The 22,382-nt window shown below is 37.1% G+C and overlaps 1 protein-coding gene across 1 annotated transcript in view; it reads right to left on the bottom strand.

Moving 5' to 3' along the window:
* PDE4D (phosphodiesterase 4D) overlaps positions 1–22,382 on the bottom strand; it is a 1,102,929-nt gene that overhangs the window by 72,966 nt on the left and 1,007,581 nt on the right. The window contains exon 6 of the mRNA XM_044663797.1: positions 1,703–1,815. Coding sequence (XP_044519732.1) covers positions 1,703–1,815 — 113 coding nt within the window. The remainder of the gene's footprint in view (positions 1–1,702; positions 1,816–22,382) is intronic.

Raw genomic sequence — 22,382 nt, 5'->3', positions numbered from 1 at the left:
ATATATATATATATATATATATATATATATATATATATATATATATGAAGGAAACCTGAGTGTAGAGAATATACTAGAAAGACAACTTGGGGGCAGCTGGGTGGCTCAGTGGATTGAGAGTGAGGCCTAGAGACAGAAGATCCTGGGTTCAAATCTGGCCTCAGGCATTTCCTAGCTGGGTGACTCTGGGCAAGTCACGTAACCCCCATTGCCTAGCCCTTGCTGCTCTTTTGCCTTAGAATCAATATGTAGTATGATTCTAAGATGGAAGGTAAGGATTTAAAAAGAAGAAAGACTTCTTAATTTTACTGACTTTGAGTAGCAATTTTACCCAGAGAACAATATGCTACCAGCAAACAGAAAGGTTACAAGAAAAAAAAATCAAGTATTTGCCAGATTAGAGTAGTAAATAAAGTATATGGTTGCTGGGGAGAGGTATTGCGGGGGGGATGAAAGAAAAGATGGGGTAGGGAAGAAGAGAATGCATGCATAGCTCATAAAAAGTATGATATGTAAAAAAATGAAATGGTTAATTTCCTTGCTTTATAACAGGGTCAAAATTACCTAACAAATTTCTTTATAGGGTAATTATGCTTTTTTTTAATGAATCCTTAAAGAAACTTACAAATAATACTTCAAAATAATGACTAGTCTTTATTGGCTGAATCCCTTAAACATCTGCATCCAACATGTGCATGCCTCCTTTGCCTTTTTCCTCAGCCAAAGGACAAGACATAAAAGCAACTATGGCCTCTTATAACTAAAGACCAAAACATGAACCTAGATTTCTTACCAGTCTATCGTAAACTTGCCTCTGATAGGTTACTTTACAACCACAAAATATTAATAAACACGGTTTCAAAGGTATACAAGCATTCAGTTCATGTGGCCCAAGAATTTTATCAAAAGTACTGTTACTAAATAATCTAAGGAATTAAATTTTATTTTGGACCAAAACTGAAAAATCTGTGATGAAGTTATCTCAATTTCTCTGTATACCTAGTTGACTCCTTGACTTCTTGTGGCCAGATCATATGTTCTTATGACCAAGGTTCTGTTTCATTATTGATTAATTAAATAATGACAGACTCTTCCCTACCTACCCCCCAGTACCTGCCAAGCATTTTTATTTGTTCAGAAATTTGTTGTGTTTTTTTTTTCTTGAAAAAACAAGACATAGCCTGAAGTTAATTCAATGAATAGAACTAAAAATGATTTGCAGAATGAGAGAAAAAATTCAGGCACTAGCTTCTCACATAGAATGACAAAAACTCCTTTTAAAAATCAAACTTTGCATCTCCTGGCCAAATGACAGCCTTGGCTCAAGTAACAGAAGCCAACTGTTACACAGAGACATTAAAAACAGGTCATCCAATGAGACCTGAGAGTGATGTCATTAATCAATATCAAAGATGTCTTTGCAAAATAGTTTAACTTACCAGACTGAATGAAGGGGGAATGGAGGAAGGGGAAAAAGAGAGTGAGAAGGTGAGCTCAGGGAGCTCCAAGGGAGTTGAACTACTACTTTTAGTAATTTTAGAGAAATTTTAGCCCCACACCCATGCAAAAGGCTAAGTGGGAGGGGACATTTTAACCTGTGTGAAAAGGAACAGGAATAATGAGGAGAGGGAAGGTTGCAGGAATCCTAGCTCTTTTTAGCTAGGTTGGCAAAGGTGGGCAAAGCCAGAAGGTTATCCCTTACCTTATTTGAGGCCATTTCACTGACGGAATGCCTGGTCTGCAGGGTCTCTAACTGGTCTAGGCACCAGTCCAGCTCCTCCAGGGTCTCGCTGGCCAGTTTCTGGTAAGCCTCCTCTGCGAAGAGATAGGGAAAGGGGTACTCAGTTCTGAAGCGCTTCACGGGGCTAACAGCCATCTCCAAAGGGGCCATCCTGCCATACCCAGCCATGCTCGGATGCCCAGTGCCCACACATGAGTGCTGCTCCTTCATATTGTTAAGCCAGGCACCAGGGGAAGAGAAGAGGCTCTGTTGAGGAGGCAAACAGCCTCTCGGAGCGAACCCCAAAGTCTCTCCAGCTTGGCGCCCTCTAAATCCAGGTCCAGAGAGGGCTCAGAAACTCCAGCCAGTAGTTTTTATTTTTGATGTTTTGGTTGAGTTGGATGTGGTCGGGGTTTCTCTCAGGATGCCTTTTTAATGGTGTTGGGGACAGCAAGTCCCAGTCACTTAACCCAATTTCAGTGTACAGGGTCGGATGGGAGGTGCTGGGTGCTGTTCTGCCTCTCCATCTGTTTTGACTCTGCCTTTCAGAAACTTGCTTCTTTGTACCCAAATCTAGTCTTGGCTCCCTCTCCTCCTCCTCCTCTTGAAAGAAGTCTGGTTGATGAAGACAGTTTTCCCTAGACTGGAGAATGGCTACACCTTCCCTTTTCCTCTCCAACTATCCCCCTCCCTCCTCCCTCCTCCTCCTCCTAGTCCCCTCCGCCTCACTACCTCCCCGCTCCCCGCCCCGACGCCTTAGTGACTTCAGGGAGGCACTTTCAAGCAGAAATGAATCAGCTGCTGCCGTGTGTAAGCAGCCACCACGTTTCCTGTTTTCTTTCTCAACTCCTCCTTGAAGCAGCAGCAGCGACACATAGCCCGAACTGCTGCTGCTTTCCCTAAACACTACCTACTCTCCTTTCCTGCTGCCCTCCTTGTCTTGATCCATACACTCCCACTACATGGAAAGGAAAGGAAGCAGGGGAATTAGAATTGTAAGATCCTCTCCAGTCTTCCCGATTCCTTTCAGACTGGATTGCAGTCTCAACTAGCAAAAGCGTTTCTATGGGGTTTATCTTAACACTGGCTCCAAGGAGAGCATCCCAGCTCAGCTCTTGGCCTCTGGTGGCATCTTTTGAACCAAAGAGAGAGAGTGTGAGAGAGAACGAGAGAGAGAGACAGAGAGACTCAGAGAGACAGAGACAGAGACTCTGTGTGTGTGTGTGTGTGTGTGTGTGTGTGTGTGTGTGTGTGTGTGTNAGACAGAGACTGTGTGTGTGTGTGTGTGTGTGTGTGTGTGTGTGTGTGTGTGTGTGTGTGTGTGTGTGTGTATTGAGGAGAGGCAGAAAACCCGGCGTGGAACCAACAGTAGCCTTTGCCAGTTGCCACCTCGAAGCTGAATCGGACAAGCACGAGCAGACACTCGCACACAAACACATTACACGCGCACTGGCATGGCTCCTGCCTGGTGGCACGAGACAAAAAGCACCTGCTCTAGGAAGACACTCTTCGTGCTCTGCTGGTCTGTCTGTCTCTGTCTCTGTCTCCTTTCTCTCTCCTTCCTATCTCTTTCGTCTCTCATCTTTTTCCCTCTTTCCTCCTTTCCTCCCTCCTTCTTCATCTCCCTCTCGCTTCTCCCTTCTCTACCCCATTTCACTCCGACTAGGAAAAGTACATAATTTCTCCTGCAGATGATATTTCCAGCACTGTTCCTGCAGAATGCCCAAGAAGCTTCACAAACAATATTTCGGATTTGTGCCATCTTAGGTCTTTGGTTCTAGGTGCCCCAGGATATTCATCATTTGTTTTTACAGTAACTGTTTCCGGCTAACTCTCCGTGGTACAGGGCTGTTCTGGGATAAATGCTTTCTTTCTCAGATGAACCTTAAGACCGTGAAAGAGGGAAAAGAATTTACTCGAGTTTGGAGACTAAACGCCTTGAATGCCCTCCAAAGTATGAGATCAGAAAACATTTAAATACTTTACTTCAATAATACTTGTTTCAAAGAGGTTTTAGCAAATATATGCTTATGAGTTACAACAGATACAACATTTGTATTGTGTGGTACATATATGTATACATGTACACATATATACATATTATGAATGTGTACAGACACACATCTGAGCAATGAATGTCAGTATATATACTTCTGATGAGAAGAGATTTTGAGGGTTTTCCCCCATAGTCTCTCCCTACCTCCTTTTCACCTGATCCCATTTCAAACAGATTTGAAAAGAAAAATAGAAATACCTCAGTATTTACTATCACTACCATTCATAGAATAACCACAAACATGACAGGAAAAAAAAAAAAAAAGAAAGGAAAAAGAAAACACCTCATACTCATGGAACAGCATGTTTTCTTACCATTTTAAGAAGCTGATCCTAAGGAAAAGGAAGGGGTTTTATGTACTCTTTCTTTCCAGAAACTGATCAACTGCAGGAAAACCTGACTACATTAGCAGTGGGTAAGCAAACCCGTTCAGGGAAAAGAAATCCAAATTCCCAAGGTGAAGATTCTATTTCATTGAACTTTTTCTTCTCACTTAGAAAGCTTCAATTGAAAAGGCCTTATATGACTTTTGTGGCATTCCTTTTTTCCTCCTCCAAATTGGGCTACTAGAGTTAGAAGCAATTATAGTACTTAATTTTTTAGTCTTGGGAAATAAACAGTCAATAAAGAAAGGAACTTATGGAAATGAACCTCAAAATCCTGGGACTTTCTTATTGCCTATAAGATCACTGGCAAAATGTTAAGAAATATTTTAAAAGTAATTCCAATACTAACACAGAACTATCTGCTTTTCCCCAGGGGTACCCTAGAAGAGAAAAGAGAGGTAGTCAGTTGTAGCAGATGCAGCATTGATCTCGAAAAGTTTAGAGGACTTGTGTTTCTAATCCTGGTCTAATACTGGTTCTAACACTTACCAAGTATGTGATTATGTTGTTTACTGATGGGATAGTTGCAAGAAGTAAATGAGATAATATATGTATATATAACTTTATAAAGAGGTAATGTGAGCCTATCAATCCTTATTGGATACATCATTTAACTTATCAAAAAAGTAAGAAATTTGTTCAAATTAGTTAAATAAACATCAGATGTAAGGTGGGAAATGTTTAAAGAAAAATTATCTGTTTTCAGTTAACTTAGGGGTACTCAATAAATTGGTGAAGAATTCCGTTCAGTGTTCAGTTCACTAAACAGTTATGCTTTAAAATCCAAACAAATAAGTCTGTCCTTGCATTTAGTAAAGGCTGGTTCAAATCCTTATCCTAACATATTGCAATAGTGTGAACTGTGAGCAAATCATTTTAAATTGTCAGTGTCCACAGGAGATTTTCTGAGTGTAAGTTATATGGGATCTGCTTTTTTGGAGAGCGCTTCTTCATAAGAACCTTTCTCAAATGATAGAATCCCATCCCATTACTCTGATAGCCCCCCGCCCCCCAAAATGCAAGGCACCATGCTTAATGGATTTTTTTGACTGAATCTTCTCTTTCCCAGGCTGGAAGTGTAAGGGACACTCAAGGATTAATCACTCCAATGATCAAATGGGGTCACAAAGAGTGAGACATGACCAAAAAACAAATGAAACATTTGAACATGTATCTCATCTCAGAATAATGTTTTCGAATGTAGAAAACAAAATATATAGAATTACCAAGAAAATCAATTATGCTGAAATATCATTTGTAGCCAGAAAGTTGTGCCTGCTTATAATCTAGCAAAGGGGCAAATGATTTTAATAATTTTGAAAGACTATGAAACTTTCAAGATATCTTCAAAGACTGTAATACAATACAAAAATATCTATTCATTTCTATTTGTGACCATCATAGGTACAGCTAATTATTACGATGGCTTCTTGTCAACACTTGCAATTAAAGGAAATACTAAAATTCAGTTAGAGGTTGGTGAAAATAAAATGATTATTCTTCTCCCTCCAAGATCATAAAGGCTCTGAAATCTATCCATGAAAACATGAGATTTGTGGACTCCAGTTAACAAACCCTAACAAATCCTGGTTCACTGGCTTTCATGGGAGGTTCTCCAGGCCAAACTCCCCTGTCCCACAACTGGCCAAGGTTTAGGTATGAGGAAGGGATAAAATGGATCATTCATAAAGTCCACACTCCTTGTCTCTATCAACTCACATGGAATAGCCAGCAACCAATCACACACAGCATTGCAAGGCTTCCAAAGAATGAAAAGTAGCAACCTTTCCCACAAAAAGTTGGGGACTTCATAAAATGAAGCCAAGTATATGACACTTTAATGTTAATCTTTATATGGGTAAAACTAATAAAGAAGGATTTTCAAGTTAATGTTCCAGGAAACTAATGATATTTGGATGAGAATGGCATATGAATTTCATGGAGAAAACAGGTCATTTCTATCATCTTATTTTTGCTCTCCTGTTGAGAAACCATTACTAATCACAACTAACACTGTATGTATTTTTTGGTAATCACCTACATGTAAATAGTAGCTGAGATATAAATGCCTATGTATACACATATGTATGTACATATTCAAGTATACATATGTTTGGACATATATGTACACAATGTGTCTGCACATACATGTGGAGGAGGGAAGAGGAGGAGAGGAAGAAATAAAAGATTGGTCTGGAGGTTTAGACTTCATGTTCTGATTTTGAACCATAATAACTATGGCAATAGGCAAGCCAATTAAGTGCTCAGTGCCATATTGCTTCTCTCCATGGTAAAAATAATTTCCACAGTAGGACTTCACTGATGAAATGACAAATCTAGACCAAGACATATGTAGATAGATAGATAGATAGATAGATAGATAGACAGACAGACAGACAGATAGTAGATAGATATACTTAGATACATACATAGAGTTAGGGAAAGAAACAGACACAAAGAAATACATAGACAGATAAATAGAGATAGATACATAGATACATAGAGAGATTTATATAGAGAGGTAGGAATTTGGATAGATACATAGATAGGGAGAGAGAGAGACAGAAAAAGATAGAGATGCATGAATTAATACATAAGAAGATAGAGACAGAGAGACTGAGATAAACACATAAAGATAGAGAGGTAGAGAGATAGAAATAGTCACATAGGGAAACAGATATAAAGAGATAGACATAGATACATATATAAAGACAGAGGGATATATAGAGATAGATACATAGATACATATAGAAATTAATACACATATGTGTATATGTTTGCTTCACATAAATTTCTTATTTGTTTTTAATTGTGACTGCAAGGAAGAAAAGAATAGGTAAGCTCCTTGAGTTCAGGGACAATGTTTCATTTCTCTATTATTTTCCACCATAGCAGGCTTATTAAGTGCTTGTGTAAAGGGGATGAGATTGGATCTCCATTCCTTTAAGGAATATCCTGTTGAGTAAATGCTCTCTAGAAATGCAGGCAGACCTTTTCTTTGTCATCTATAGTCTTAAAAACTTGCCTAGAACAGAGAAATTAAGTGATTTGTGCAGGGTCAATAGTCAGTGTGCATTAGAAGGAGAATTTATTTCTTCTTGGCTCTAGAGTAAATTCTCTATCCACTATATCATATTACTCTCATAATGAAATAATATTGAACAATAGGACAAGGAAGCAATTTGCCTTTGATGTTGTCTGTTACATTTTGAATATTATATAGCTTGTTAGTAATATAAAGAATTCTCTAAAACTTTCAGAGTTCCCTCCCTGTCCAGACTTCTCAGCCAATATCATTGAATTTTACTGAGCTACCATCAGTAGTAACTTTAAAATTCCTTGGATATTGAATAAATACACTTAAAAGGGGCAGGTAAGTAGCACAGTGAACAGAAAGCCAGGCCTGGAGTTGGGAGGACCTGGGTTTAGAATTGACTTCAGACACTTCCTAGCTGTGTAACCCTAGGCAAGTCTTTAACCCTGTTTGCCTAGCCCTTGCCCTTCTGTCTTAGAGTTATTACTAAGACAGAAAGTGAGGTGTTGTTTTTCTATAAGTACATATAGACAATGTCAAGCATATTTTATATCATCATAATGAGTCGTACCCATCCTACAGACAAAAATTATAAGATTTACTTTGGGATTTTTCCAGAACACTTCTGCAAGACAATTAATAAGCTAGAGAAATAAAATATTTTCTCTGCAACAAGGTTTAGCAAGTGGCTTAAAAAACATCATTAACTTTGAAAGGTCTATGAAAACCTTTCCAATTTAAAGGGTGCCACCCTCCCCCACCCCAACCCCTAGCCTACAACAATTTGTCAAATAGCAAATATTGGGAAGAAAATTATCAGGAACTAAGATATAATAAACTACTATGAATTCAGGATGTGAATCCTAAAGAAGGACTCACATTCAATTCAATGGTTTACATTTGGCAAATGTCCTTCCAGCCCCACTGGTAGGATTTTCTCCAAAGCACCAGGGGAAGGAACCCATGGCAATGCATGAGACCACTTATTGATCTAAGGAACAAGCAGTCTTTACGTTTTCTAAAATTTGGATTGCCCTCACTTTTTGATGATCTGAGGGATTCTCTTGGCACACTGCCTGAAATGGTGCCATGGGCATCACTAAAAGATACCAAAGCAGCAGCTTCCTTTTGAAAAGGAAAAAAAAAGTCTCCAGTTAGCAGGTGATGGAGGCAATGTAGCCTTGTGAAATGTTTGTCAAACTGTTCTGCCTATTCTGTTTGAAGACTAGGTATATTTATGTTGACCAAAGTGGTGCCAGGATTCTTTAATTAGGTGCACTTAACACAATGAATGTGAGTGTTGAGAAGCTTCTCTGCCTGGACTTTAAGAATCTGTGTTAAGTAACACCTTATATTTCTATCTACCTAGGTCCTAATATCCTGACCATTTTCCTAAACTCAGGGTCGGGTGGGGTGGGGGTGGGGGAAGGGAGGGTGGTCAACTATTGGTAAAGTTTATTACCATAGAAAAAGTATAAACACTACTATCAATGAAGGCAGCCAAATATCTGGATGAATTTGTGAATTTGCTAGCACTAAGATAAAAACTGTCAGTCTAATAAGGTATCTTTTTTGTGTATTTAATTTGTTTTCTTTTTTAAAACCCTTCCCTTCCCTCTTAGAATCAATACTGTGTATTGGTTCTGAAGCAGAAGAGTGGTAAAGGCTCAGCAATGTTAAGTGACTTGCCCAGAGTCATACAGCTAGGAAAATGCCTGAGATCAAATTTGAACCCAGGACCTTCTGTCTGGCTCTCACCACTGAGCAAGCAATTTAGCTGCCCCTTGTTTATTAACTTTCACAAAATATTTTCTAAGGTATAAATAATGACAAATTTATATACCCATTTTTCTGACTCCAGCTTCCCTCATCCTTCCCATCAAACACCCTCTCTGAAGAGGAAATGAAAGTTTTGTTTTTGTTTTTAAATTTTGGTAGACCTGAGGGAAAATAAATTGCATTTGGCCATGGGTGTGACTTGGTCCTTACAGAACTCATTTCAGTAGAAATCTGATGCATTAAGTAGTTTATTTCTAGTTTTTTACTGGCTTTTAACATAGTACCATATACGTGTTTATCTGATGGGAAATACATGAAGGCATTGGCTTTGCTTCCAGAGTGCCTAAGTAACAGGTTTAAGCAGAGCCTGCCAGTGGCAAGTTACTAATTTCTAGGTATATTTCTGGCATCTTATTCTTGTTTTGAAGTATTTTTAAATCTCCTAAAAAATGTAAAATTGCCTTTGGTACTTCTAAACTTTCAAAGAGAGAATGGATATCACTTTTGTGCAAGAGAGTTTTTGTTTTGTTTTGTTTTTGTTTTGCCTTCCCACAGTCTACAAATAATTTTCCTGGGAGTGCTCAAGGCCCTGTTTGGATTTTTAAAAATTTTAATTTAATTAACACTGGTGTCCTCTGATGGTCTGTATGTCATCTTATCACTAAAATAAAATTGTACTAAGCTTGACTGTCTCAATTGTATAATGCTTGCTTCACTAAAGATTATTCTTATCTTAAACAGCTAACATTCAAATCATAAAGAGGTGGCAATATAATTCTTTAATTAAGTACCCACAGAAGGCTTGGCATAAAGCATTACCCAAGGGCTGGTTGACTCCTGTAATCTGAGGAGGCTGGGAAGATTTTTCATCCCCAAATATCTTCCCCCAACTTTTCAGTCACTTAAATTTAACCATTAGTGATTCATTGCTTTGGGTGTCAAAAGCTTTTCATCTTGGAGAGTCCCTGGTTAAAATGCAAATACCCCTAGGGGTAATATCTTAGCATAATGTATAAACAGGTTGGGGAGGAGCAGAGAAAGTGAAATAACATTACAGAAAGGAAGGAGATACCTAGAAGAAGTTAGGGAACTCTGAAAGGCATTGTGGGCTAAGTTTCACCTATATAGTTCATCTGGGATGTTCAGTATTATGCAGAACTTACAAAGGGCATAAATGATCCATCTTCTTTCTATATTAAGCAGTTTCCTTTGGGCATCTATCTATCCCATTTATAGTTGAAGCTGACAGTCAATGAATAGGGAGGCCAGTTCCTATCTTGGAGCCCCCTCACCTGAAGAAGTCCAATAATGTGGCTTAAATAATACTTTTTAGACCTTTCCATTTCTTTTACAAAGAATTGGAGAGGATTGCCAACAAAGATGGCTTTGTCTGGAAATTTCATTCATTAAAACAAAATAAATATTATACATAGCAAAGGCTAGAGGAGGAAAAGGGGAGTGAAACTACTGGCAGTTTATTATGATACAGTTGTCTACTACAGACAGTTGTCTGCTGTCCTACAGAAAACCACTTTTGTATGAGACTTTGGGCCCCTTTTGCCTCATATTTCCAATTTTGAATTAAAAAAGCATATGGTCAGTGCACATAATAAATTACCTACAAAATGAAGGTGTGTTCTTAATGGGTAGCTTTTTTTTTTATCTCATGGACCCCTTTGGCACTCTTGTGAAGCCTATAGTCCCTTTCTCAGAAGAATGTTTCTACATTCATAAACTAAAAATTAAATGATCACAAAGGCAACCAATTATATTGAAATAGCAAAATGTTTTTTAAAAATTAATAGACCCCCCCCCCCAAGTAAATGACTCTTGCAGGAGATGATCTCTAAGTATGTTTTGACTTGTGTTAACTCCTTGAGGGCAAGGACTGTCTTTTGCCTTTCTATGTATCCACAGCACTTATGATAATGGCTGGCATATAGCAGGAACCTAATCAATGCTAATTGACTTGACTTGACTTGTGGTTCACATGGTTGGTTGCAATTGATGCTGAATGAACCAGGAAAATACTGAATAAAGTAACAGCAATATTGAAAGGATGTTCAACTATGAAAGACAGCTACTGTGATCAAGATAACTTCAATGAACCTATGATGAAAAATGCTCTCGACTTCCAGAGAAGTGATGAACTGTGAATGCAGACTGAACCTTTAATGTTTTTTTCTTTATTTTTCTCCTTTTTAAAAAGTTTTCTTTTGTAAAGTGGCTAATATGGACATATGTTTTGGAAGAATTCACATGTATAATCAAATTTTCTTTTCAAGGAGGGGGAAGGGACATGAAAGGGAGAGAATTTTAAACAAAAAAAATTTAATTAATGCTGATTTTTATGTGTAATTGGGAAATATTTAACAAAATAAAGAGAATAAATTAAAAAAATCCTAATTTCTTCTTTCTTTTGGCTTTTTCCTTCAAGACTCAGTTTCATTGCTATTTCTTCCATGAAACCTACCTTTATTGTCCTAAGTCTACCAGTCAGAAATTCTTTCTTCTTCCTTCCCATAGTACTCTGCACCTCTTATTCCATTTTCACATTCTGTCCCATATTTCAGTTATTTCAATGAAGAACTTATCTTCCTAAATCACTAAAAGATATATACCTTATTTGTTGTATCTCCAAAGCTCATACACCTAGCACAATTAGTATTTGTTCAAAGAACATATGAATTGTCACTGATTGACCCTGATCAAGTCATCTAAAGGGATTTTTGTAAAAGACCTTTAAAGTTCTCTCCAACATAAACTTCTGCAATTCTAAATCATTACATATTCAGTGTCTATTTTCCTATTTGTTAAAAGGTAAAGTTGGGGTAACTTTAAAAAAAGTAATAAATATTTTATCTTTTAGATAGGCGATAATCCCACTCGATTTAATTCCCCTGATCTAACCCAATACCTACCCTTTGGTACTGTGGGTTCATCTCACTTCCTCTCCATTTTCATAATTACAATGCAACTCATCTTTATATTGTATTGTTCTCAAAAGCAATACAGTAATCTACAAGCTTGTCCCCTTTAGTTTCAGTCTCTTCTTCCAATTCATCCTAAATATAAGAATTATCTTCCTCAAATATTGTTGTAATTACTTAAGAAACTGAAATAATTCCATGTTGTCTACTGTATAAATACCAACTCATCAGACCCTCAAGAAAATCTTTTAATCTGGCCTCTATGTACTTCTCCATTATTCCCCAAATAAGCAATATATATATATATATATGTATATATATATATATACTTTAGCCAATTATTTCCAGATTTATTTATATTTTGTTTCCCTTCCTGTGCTCTTTGGCCCAGATGAACTGATCTTCTTGCTTTCCCTATATGGTATACTCCACCTCCTATCTCTGCATCCTTATACTGGTTTACTCTTGCTTGGAATAAAGTCCCTTCTAACTTCTGCTTTAATTCTCTGTTTCCTTTAAAACTCTAATGATGCTTTACTTTCTTTGTTGAAGTCTTTCTTGATCTCCCTAAATGCATGTGCCTTCCCCACCCCCAACCTCCACTGCCCATCACTGCAGATTGTGCAAGATATTACTTATTTGGAGCATTCATTCTCTCCAGATAGAATATAAACTCCTTATATGGAAATAGGTCTTGATCAATGATACATGTAAAACCCTGTTGAATTGCTTATTGGCTATGGGAGGGGGAAAGGAGGAGGAGAGGGAAAGAACATGAATCATGGAACCATGTAGTGGCAAAAAAATTAGATAATGAGGGGATGCCCTTTGATTGGGGAATGACTAAACAAATTGTGGTATCTGTTGGTGATGGAATACTACTGTGCTCAAAGGAACAATGAACTGGAGAAATTCCATGTGAACTGGAAAGACCTCCAGGAATTGATGCAGAGTGAAAGGAACAGAGCCAGAAGAATTTTGTACACAGAGACTGATACACTGTGGTAAAAATCAAATGTAATGAACTTCTGTACTAGCAGCAATGTAATGATCCAGGACAACTCTGAGGGACTTATGAGAAAGAATGCTCTCCACATTCAGAGAAAGAACTGTGGGAGCAGAAACACAGAAGAAAAACATATGATCAATCACATGGTTCAATGGGGATATGATTGGGGATGTAGACTTTAAATAATCACTCTATTGCAAATAGTAATAATATGGAAATAGGTTTTGAACAATGGTACATGTAAAACCCAGTAGAATTGCTCATTAGCTCTGGGAGAGGGGAGGAGGAGGGAAGGAAAGAACATGAATCATGTAATCATGTTAAAGTATTCTTAATTAATTAATTAATTAAATGGAATTTTTAAAATTAAAAAAAAGAATATAAACTCCTTGAGGGTGGTGACTATTTCACTTTCCTCTTTGTATCTTCAGAATTTAGGCTATTGTTTGACACATTGTAAATGCCTGATAAATACTTAATGATGGATAGCTGGATAGATGAATGAGGATGTGGGTGGATCAGTAGATAAAAAGGTAAATCCAGAGGTACTCAGTAGATCACAAAATTAAAAACCATTACATCTGTCTCCTAAATGGCTGACAAAAATTATGGAGTATGGAAAATAGAGGGGGATATACTATAGGTGAGCATGTCTGTCCCATTGAGATCCACAGATCTGGAGTTCTGACGCTGCCCCATGACCAATACAAATATATATAGACGCACACACACACACACATACACACACACACACACACCCTCTGTGATCTTGCTCCTTTAAGCTCTAATATCTTTTTCATCCACCCTTCTCTATAGCCCTAAACCTCATATGTAAATTTTGAAATCCAAAGGGAATTCATGGTTTTCTCAGAATTGAAAATACCAGCAAAAACAATTACAGTGCAGAAAAGTAAATGTGCCCTTGTTGATGTGGGCGATTGATTGCCTTGTCCATAGTCTATCAAAAGTCCTATATTCCCAGGTGGTGTATTGCTCAGAGAACTTTTGGAAAGGAGTCTCTTCAAGTAGAACACGTCTTTAGTCTTGGCATCCCCAGCCCAGTATAAAAGGGCAATTCAGTTTCTTTATAGGGATTTAAATATGGGTTTAAGAAATTAAATGAGCTTTCAAATGGAGTCATAGAATCAGCACTTTAGAGCTGGAAGTGGCTTGTAATCCAACCCCTTCATTTTATAGATGGAGAAAACTGAAGCCCAGAGACACAAAGGCAATAAATAGGGAGCAGATCAAGGATGTGATGCCAGATCCTCCAGCTCCAGCTCCCACATTCCAGCAACTATACCTCAATAACTTCGATATCCTTTTTTGTTCTAGATCTATGAGAAGATTCTTCAAAAATACAGCAGAAATGGGGACAACTAGGTGGCTCAATGGACTGAGAGCCAGGTCTACAGACAGAAAGTCCTGGGTTCAAATTTGAACTCAGAATCTTCCTAGCTGTGTAATCCTAGGCAAGTCACTTAACCCTATTGCCTACTCCCACTCCTTACCACTCTTCTGACTAGGAACCAATACCCAGTGTACTGGATTCTAAGATAGAAGATAAGGGTTTAATAAAAATATAGCCACAGGAAGGGGGAATGGTGTCAAAAAAAAATTTTTAATGGGGCAGGAGTGATGAAGGGTGATTTATCATTCTATTTGCCTTTGAATTATTATTCATGCTTTAACATATTTAATCAAGTTAGAAACTATTATTTATATATATTAACATGAGTCTGCATTTCTCAACAAACCTACATTATATAGTGTCCAAATTCACCCTTTCTTCTTGTGTGTTTGTCCACTTGCAAGTTTACTAAATTCTAGAAAGCTACTCTTTTGAGTTTGTAAAACAGCTTCTTGGTAGATTAGGTCCTTGGCAGTAAAGTACTTATCCAAAGGAATGCATAGGATAATTAATTAGTCTGACAAAAGCTGAGGGCCAGGTGGACTTTAGAATTCTTTAGAAAGAATTTATTGCCCATATTCCATTCTTTTATCAGCTCACTGATGCTGCACAGGTGTGAGACTCAAAGCCAGAAGGTGGAAGGGAATTGGGAAGTCACAGCCACCCTTAAATCACCCAATATGCTTTTCTTTCCCTGATAATAAACTACTATGTATTAATCCTCTTCACATACATTATACAGTTCAATAAAACCAATCTCTTTGCTGTCCCTCCCATGCAATGTTCCATCCACTTGTTCATGGATCCTCAACTACTCCTTCCTCACCCCTATCTCTTAGAATTTCTAGTCTCTTTCCAAGAGCTACCTCCTATAGGAGTCCTTTCCTAATTTTCCTTACCCTACCCCCTAAAAATCACCTTGTATCTGCTTTATTTATATATATTTGTTAGATATTTCTATGTGTGCATATTCTCCCCTCTACCCACTACAGCATCACAGGGAAGATAGGGGTCCTCTCTCACTCTTGCTTTCTTTCTCTCTCTCTTGTCCCCCAGGGCCTGGTATTGATAGGTGCTTAATAAATTCTTGTTAATTGATTGCTTAATTCTAATTTCAATGCCTTTTCCTCTCTACTATACTGCCCCCTCCTAATATGGATCTAAGAGAACTAATGGGAACTTACAATACTCAGAGGCCTCTCTGCCTTGAGCTAATTTCCCATATTCATATATCTTGAGGACTAATATGGTGAGGAATGACAACACAACCCCTCTTTGCCTGAGGATTTCCAGTGATGGACTGGAATCCTACCAAGCAGCTTGAACTAGAGTTCAAAATTGAAGTAAGAGCCTACAGGTTTCTTTTTCTTTGTCATCCTAACCCAAACACTTAAAAAAATTATTTCTTCCCCAATTACATGTAAAAACAATTTTAACATTTAAAAAAAATTTGAGTTCAAAATTCTCTTTCTCCCTCAGTCTCTCTGTTCCCTTTCCCATCCCTGAAACAGTAAGCAATATGATGTGGATTTTTACTTGGGCAATCATATAAAACACTTTTCAATATTAGTCATTTCACGGAAGAGAACTTGAACAAAAACAATGAAGAAAGAAAGTGAAATATGTTTCAAGCTGCACTCAGACTCCATCAGTTCTTTCTCAGGAGGTAAACAGCATTTTATCATGAGGTTATAAGGTTTGTCTTAGATCACTGTATTGCTGAGAATACTTAAGTCATTCACAGTTGTTCATTATACATTATTGCAGTTACTATGTATAATAATGTTCTCCTGGTTCTGCTCATTGCACTCTACATCAGTTCATGTAAGTCTTTTCAAGTTTTTCTGAAATCATCCCACTCATCATTTCTTACAGTGCATTACAATCATATACCATAACTTCTTCAGCCATTTCTCAGTTGATTTACATCTCAATTTCCAATTCTTTACTACTACAAAAAAGTCGCTATAAATATTTTTGTACACATATGTCCTTTGATTTTTTTTTTTTATCTCTCTGGGATACAGTCCTAGTAGTGATATCGCTGGATCAAAGGGTATACACAGATTTAAAGACTTTGGGGTATAGTTCCAAATTGCTCTCCAGAATTAACCCAAACACTTTTTAACATATCCAGAGTCTATCAGAACAAGCTACCTTCCCTGATTTAAAAAAAAAAAAAAGAATTGGTATTTTGAACCTAATAAGGGCTATCTTCCTCAGGACATTCAAAGGGTAACCTATAGGGGTTGGGGGGAGGAAATCATTACTTAAAGATGAAAGTTTTTGCTACAAAAGTTCCTTATTTCTAAATAAGGACACTTCTGGACCCAGGCATACTACCTGAAACACAAACTCACGGAACATAGAACTGGAAGGAATTTCAGAGATCATATAGTCCAGTCCTCTCATTTTACAGACTATAAAAGTAAGACTTGGAGCAGTTGAGTGACTTCCTGAGAGTCATTAAACTAAAAAATGTGAGAGATAGCTGCTAGATGTCACAGTGGATAGAGTACTGGACCTGTAGTCAGGAAGCCCCCCATTCAAATCTGTCTTAGATTCTTAGTAGCTGTGTGATCCTAGGCAAGTCACTTAACCTATCTACCTCAGTTTCCTCATCTATAAAATGAGGTGATTAGTACCTATCTCCCAAGATTGGGAAGATTGAATGAGATATTTGTAAAGCTTTAAATGCTACACAAGTGCTAATTATTAAGCATTAGTACTAGAATTTGAATTCTTGGCTGTGCTTATGTGACTTGTAAAACCTTCCATCATCTGGCTCCCCAACAAGCTTTTCAATTTCATTTCTCATTGCTTCCCCAAATTTGCCCCTTTTCTGGACAGTGAATAATTTAATATGTTGATTAGGGTCTAAAATATCTCTTCTATGTCTCCTGATTACAGCACTAAGTCAATGTATTATTATTATTAATATTATTATGCCATGCTGCTTACCTCCCTTAAAGGAATGACTTGCTTGTCTTTTGTCAGGAGGGGTGGCAAGATCCCTTCCAGTTTCATCTTGTTGTACCATTTTACCCACTATGCAGTAGATAAAAATCAATGAATGAATTAAGGAAAATACATACATCTTACCTATTAAAAAAAAACCCAGCTTTACCTTACTTAAATATAATTCACTGTCTAGAAGTAGCCTGATGATTGAATGAATCCAAATACATTAAGAGAGAGAGAGAGAGAGAGAGAGAGAGAGAGAGAGAGAGAGAGAGAGAGAGCTCTTCTTGATGCTCAGTCAAGTGTTCTTTAAGTTTTGTTTTATTTCACTTGTTGGTAAAAACCCAGAAATCTTTTTAAGGAGAATGACCCTGACTTCCAGTCAAATATGCAAATTTATGTTAATGAAAAGCACAATGTCATGACTCTCGGTTTTGTGGACTCTAATATTCACTCACTGCAACCTCATGTTTCCATAACTTCCTCAGAGAGTCAGAACAAGGCTATTCTATGCTTAAGGCAAGGTTTAAAAATTAAGTGTTTCCCTACTTCTCATGGTTGAAAATTTGATGTGCTCTCCCTTTCCCCTACTGTGCTGCCTAATGGGGTGATCCCTCACTTTTAACAGATAGAATCTGACTTGGTATCAAATAAGCACATAGGTACTATGGAGAACATAATTTAATAGCCCTATAATGCACATATTTATGGAAAAAATAATATTTTAAAGTGTCTTTTCTTGTGACCACTGTGTTGAACCCAGAATGACTGCTTACTGTGCCTGTTTCCAGTTCTCATTCTTCTTGCTTCTCTACTAATTTTGCTGAAATCTGTTAAAAACTGTCTGCATGCCCATTCAAAATCATTTGTCCAATTCCATTTGGTTTAGAGACGACAAGTTGAACCGTAAATCACGCTTAAAATATTTCTTTATGTCCCATAACAATGTACCAGATTTAATGAAAATCAGTCAACTCCTTCACAAGTTACCATGGAACACACATTCACATGTAAAATGCCACTCAGTAGAGGTTTAAACCAAGACCTCACTTCAAACAGTCAATTAACTTGCAGGATCAAACTGTTCTCTAAGGTGTTGACAACTCTGAACTGCCTACTATTCCTGAGTGCTAGTCCATTACACCTCTTTCTATATAAACAAAGAGAGTGAAAATTGGGGGTTTGAATGAAGGTGGTAATTGATGCAAATCTTATTAAGTCACAGTGCTAATTAAATTCTAAACAACAAAAGGCTATGCTTTCCCCTTCTTTTGCAATAGTACATGAGGATTTATTTTTGTAGGAAAAAGAAAGAATGCCATATACCCATTTGTCTAACTTTTTAAAACTAGGCAAAAATGCAAAAAGAGATCTTGGATTGATTGTTTTGATGGGTCGACTCTGGAAATTACAACATATCTGGCAACAAGAAATCTCCATGGACCACCGGGGAACAGTACAAGTAATCCATCAATCAACAGACATTTATTAAGAGCCTACCCATGTGCAAGGCTCTGTGCTGTGATGGAAGTCACTCACAAAGCTCCAGTTTTCAGAAAATGTTTTGTAAAGTACGTTTTACACAACTGCTTCCCTGTTTTCCCATTTGTATAAATAAGATCCCCAAGGGTAAGAACTTTTTTTTATGTATAGAAACCAATAAGAGCAACGCAGAAGCATTAAGGAGATAAAGGCAGTAAAGATAATCATTATCATCCTTCTGTCCATTCATCAGCTGCGTTTCTTGGAGTATCTGTCTTTGTAAGATCTCCCCATCTCACAGGTGAGAAAAAGAACTAAAAAATAAAAAATTAAAAGAATTCTGGGCTCTCGCCAGGCTAGTAAAACAAAACAAAATTTCAAGAATATTTGACTTGAGAACCAGAAAGCAAAAACTATATAACCAATTTTGGCAAACTTATAGAAACTGTCTTAATCAAGTTAAAGTTAGCTGCACCTAAAGATTTACTAGGTGCTACCATATTCAAGGCAATGTAATTTCTTGTGGGAAAAAAGAAGATATAATCCTTCAGGAAACTTACCTTTTAAAATGACTGATTAAGAGGCAGGTCGAATAGAGCAGCCAGAGAGACTCAAGAAGGGGAAAGGGAGTGGACAGATTTCAGGGAGAAGAAGCTCCAGAGCAGAGTTTCACAGAAGAAAGATGAAAATGGGATGAATTAAAAACATTTCAAGCATAAAGAGGTGGTTGTGTTCAAAGGTAAGAGAAAACTAAATGAAAGCTGGCAAGAGTGACTTATCAAGTTTAGTTTTAATGTCATGCACAGGAAAAAGAGTGCCCTGAAAAAAGGCTAAAAAGAGGTTGCAGCCATACTACAGATTGCCTTTATTAGCAGAGTTTGTGTTTTGTTCCACTGGCAATAGGGAGCTACTGACGTTTCAGCAGGAGGATTGATTTGCATGACTTCCTAAGTATAATGGGTATCACATTTCTTGCCTTCTCATGGGTGGGGGGAAGGGGCAGAAAGGAAAGAATGTGGAACTGAAAGTAAAAATTAAAAAAAAAAAAAGGACCTTTTATACCTCTTGAATCACAATATCTAGGCAGTTGCCTATGTCATATACAGCTGGGGGTGCTGGGCTGGGCTAACCTCTCAACTTTCCTAGACCACAAAAAGGGCATTATTCCTCCTACTCTCCAAAGCTGAAACTTGCAGAAGTCCACCTGGCCAATGAAGAATCTAAGGGCTGTTTTATTTGTTTTTAGCCAAGCTTTTTATTAGCATATATAGAATAATACATTTTTTTCTTCTGTATTTTTTGAATACTATATTCTACCTCTCTCTTCTTATTTATCAGGTTTTGGAAAGGAACACAGATTCTAAGTAATTTGATAAGGCTTTCACCCAATCCTTCTTTAATTCATTTAGTATTAACATTCCTGGAAAGCTCTCTCAAATTATTTAAATGAATAAGTAAGCAAATAAACAATTTTAAATCTAGAAATTCTGATTCCAAGTAGAATGACAGGGATGAGTTTTGAAGAACAGTTCAGATGGCAGAGACAGGCTTCCTGAGTGGAAAAAACAGATTAGCAATCTGGAAAACAAGTTCTTTGGGCCAAGTGAGGCTAGATAATTCAATGCTAAAGTCTTTCATTGTTATTTTACTATGTTGTCTAGTATTCAGGAAATCAGGAATCAGAATAAATTCAGGTTATCACCTTACAAGATTTCCCTACAAAGAAACTGGCAAATTATTTTCTTTTTGTGAAAAGAACATCAAAAGTTAATTCAAGAAATTTTTCTCTCTTTTGACAAGATCAGTTTTAATATTATTTTTCCTCTAAGGCTTATACTATGGTTTTATACTTAGAAGTGCTTTTCTCTTTTACTAACAATGCTTTAAATTCTTTTTTTCTTAAATTGGAAATCCACCACACCAAGACTTAATCTTCTCTGAGATTCTTTTGAAAGTCAACTGACCATTTGAGTATGTCTGAACTGAACAGTTGTGTGTATGAGTTCTGGCTTTCTTTTCTTCTCTTTAGGCCAAACTCCTGTTAAATTCATCAGAAAGTACAGAAGCCCTCCCCCACCCCCACTTAAATTTTTCCATCCATGAAGTGAATTTATAGTACAAATTAATCCACCTCTTTACTAATGGGCCAGCTTTGGTCAAAATCAGTCAACTCTATCCATTTCAGCATAAAAGAGACAAAAGCCAAATGCTGTTTGGGGTGGAGTGGAATGACACCTCACTTAAATCTCTCAATAACAGTAATTTAATTTGTTATTTTTACAATCAGGATATAATTGTGGTTGACTTTAGTTTCATTAATGAAGCAACATATTAAGGTAGCTCAAGGCTTTAAAACATTTAGAAAATCTTAGATTCTTTGAACCTAACTGGATTAGAGATCAGTCTACACTTGTCATTTCTATATTTACTGACAAGAAAAGACTTCCTCTGTGTCAGCAAAGTATTACCCATTCTTGACTTTGTTTCCTTTAATCCAAAGTATTTCAGGAAAGTTTAAAGGAATTAGTTTTTTTTCCCTTTCCCTTTTCAGAACTTCCTATTTGTATCAATCAAATTTTAGTATATTTGCAAATACACAGTCTTGTTACAACACATGCTTGTGAGATTTCTAGTTTCTTTCTCTCTTGGGTCTCTCTTCATTTCTCTCTGTCTCCATCTCTTTGTGTCTCTGTTTGTTTCTGTCTCTCTAAGTTCAAAATATGGTTGAGATACCTTAAGGAAGTAGTCTGTAGGAAAAGAAAAAAACCCTAAACAGGCTAATTCTCTTAAGTACTTCTCTAGGTGGTTAAATGGAACTTGTGTGTCAAGAAAATCATAGTTTATGTCATCTCTTTTCAGTTGTTGACTTCGTCATGACCCCTTTTGTGACTGTCTGGTTTTTTTTAAAAAGAGATATTAGGGTAGTTTGCCATTTCCTTCTCTAGTCTATTTTACAGATGAAGAAACAGAGGCAAGCAACTTTAGATGACTTGCGCATGGTCATATAACTAGTGTATGAGTCCATATTTGAATTCTGATTATCTTTCTGACTCCAGACTTGACATACTTTATCCATTATCCCTTCTAGCTGCCCTATATCCTCTCTTTAGACATTTAATAGTTTGTTGGCTCTCCCCAAGTCACTTAACTTTTCTCAGTCCCAGTTTCTTCATTTTTAAAATGATGGGGTTGGCCTAGATGATCTCCAAAACTCCGTCCAATACTATATCTATAACCCTATGAAGCTTAGAAAATTATATTGATAACTTTGTGAAATCATTCCAAGTATAAAGTTTATAAAAGAAGGGATTATATAACCACTACGTGTAACAGAAATCCTATTTCAAAATGTTCTACAGACATAGCTTACTCCTGACAACAGGGAGGTTGTTCCATTCTTACAAGAGTTGGCTGCTGGGTTACTGGATTTCACTTCATTGAAGATTTTTCTGATCACTATGGGGCAATAAATTTCTAGGTGAAAGCCTGCTACAAGAGTAAGAGGAACTAACACTGAAAAATCACAGGAAGGAAGGAAGGAAGGAAAGAAGGAAGGAAGGAAGGAAGGAAGGAAGGAAGGAAGGAAGGAAGGAAGGAAGGAAGGAAGGAAGGAA

This window comes from Gracilinanus agilis, chromosome 1 (genome assembly GCF_016433145.1).
Source record: "Gracilinanus agilis isolate LMUSP501 chromosome 1, AgileGrace, whole genome shotgun sequence".
Taxonomy (NCBI): domain Eukaryota; kingdom Metazoa; phylum Chordata; class Mammalia; order Didelphimorphia; family Didelphidae; genus Gracilinanus; species Gracilinanus agilis.
The sequence above is the reverse complement of the archived record's forward strand: the minus strand, read 5'-3'. Positions and strand labels throughout refer to the sequence as shown.